Source organism: Triticum dicoccoides, unplaced genomic scaffold (genome assembly GCF_002162155.2).
Source record: "Triticum dicoccoides isolate Atlit2015 ecotype Zavitan unplaced genomic scaffold, WEW_v2.0 scaffold211717, whole genome shotgun sequence".
NCBI lineage: Eukaryota > Viridiplantae > Streptophyta > Magnoliopsida > Poales > Poaceae > Triticum > Triticum dicoccoides.
This window is the reverse complement of record NW_021238440.1, coordinates 1-1,160: the sequence shown is the minus strand read 5'-3', so window position 1 is coordinate 1,160 and position 1,160 is coordinate 1. Positions and strand designations below refer to the sequence as shown.

At 40.1% G+C, this 1,160-nt stretch overlaps 1 protein-coding gene across 1 annotated transcript; it reads right to left on the bottom strand.

Moving 5' to 3' along the window:
- Positions 1–520: 520 nt before the first annotated feature.
- LOC119345173 (alpha/beta-gliadin-like) lies at positions 521–1,155 on the bottom strand (the record flags this gene model as incomplete). Its single annotated transcript, XM_037615356.1, has 1 exon — positions 521–1,155. A coding segment is annotated over one exon (471 nt), but the record flags the coding sequence as incomplete, so codon positions are not given.
- Positions 1,156–1,160: the final 5 nt, after the last annotated feature.

Below are 1,160 nucleotides of genomic sequence, written 5' to 3'. Positions count from 1 at the left end.
ACTTAACATGTTTCTTTTTTCTTTGAAGTCAACTTAACACGTTCCTTGTTTTTGTAAGGAAAAGTCCGACTTCTTCTTGACTATTTTCCCTGGGATACATGCAATCTTTTTAACGTATGTTTTTTTGATGAGGAAACAAAGTGGCCTCCAGATGTATATTTTTTCAACGGGGTGGAGCCAGGGAGCACGTACGTGAGAAAATCTCATCCTTTTCCCGTTTACATGTATGTGTTTTTCTTAATTGGTGCATGTACGTGAGTTCTCTTTTTAAAGAGGCCCGCCATTTACCAAATATATTTTCTTTAACATATGTTCATTCAGATGTGTCACGTACAGTCGTTGGAGGCCCAGAGCATTATATATGTTACATAAATCTAACGGTCAAGATAATTCTATTTGTTAAGATGTACCAGATCGAGGGCTAGTAATTTCTAATTAACGTGCAATTTTCTAGCGTATTTACCTTGCTCCTGGTTCACCTTATATTACTTTTAATATATAAATAGATGCAACATAAATATGTAGACAAGACCTGTGTTTGTCTTTTATTCCCAAGTTTGAACTAGTATAGTTCGGGTTCTTACATGATAGTGCATGTCACATTATTTTTTCACCGCTACAACGACCAAACCATGGACTGAGAAAACGGTGTTTCATATATCTAGTACTAGAGTTATTTTCTTCTCAGTTAGTACCGAAGATGCCAAATGGCGCGATGGTGCAATATGGAGGGATGTAGACATTGCACATTGCAGGTAGCGTCTGTAGCGCTAGGTTCCTTATTTCCTCGAACTGGGGCAGTTGTTGAGGCTGGACAGAGCCCTGGGCCTGTGAGTTTTGCTGAGATGGCCGGAAGGAGCCCTGGCCTAATGGATATTGTTGCTGAGGCTGTTGGAAGGAGACCTGGCTCGATAGTTGTTGTTGTTGTTTTTTTTGTTGATGCAGAATAATAGCATGAACAACATTGTGGATGGCCTGGCACTGCGACTGCTCAGGGATCTGCCATAGGTGCTGACAACACAATTCTTGCAACAGCTGGTAAGTACTTTGTTGCAAAACTTGTGATCTTCCATGCGCTATGTTGTGTTGCTGCAATACAACATCCATGCATGGAATCAGTTGTTGTTGCAAAATTTGTTGAAGGATTTGTTGTTCTTGTT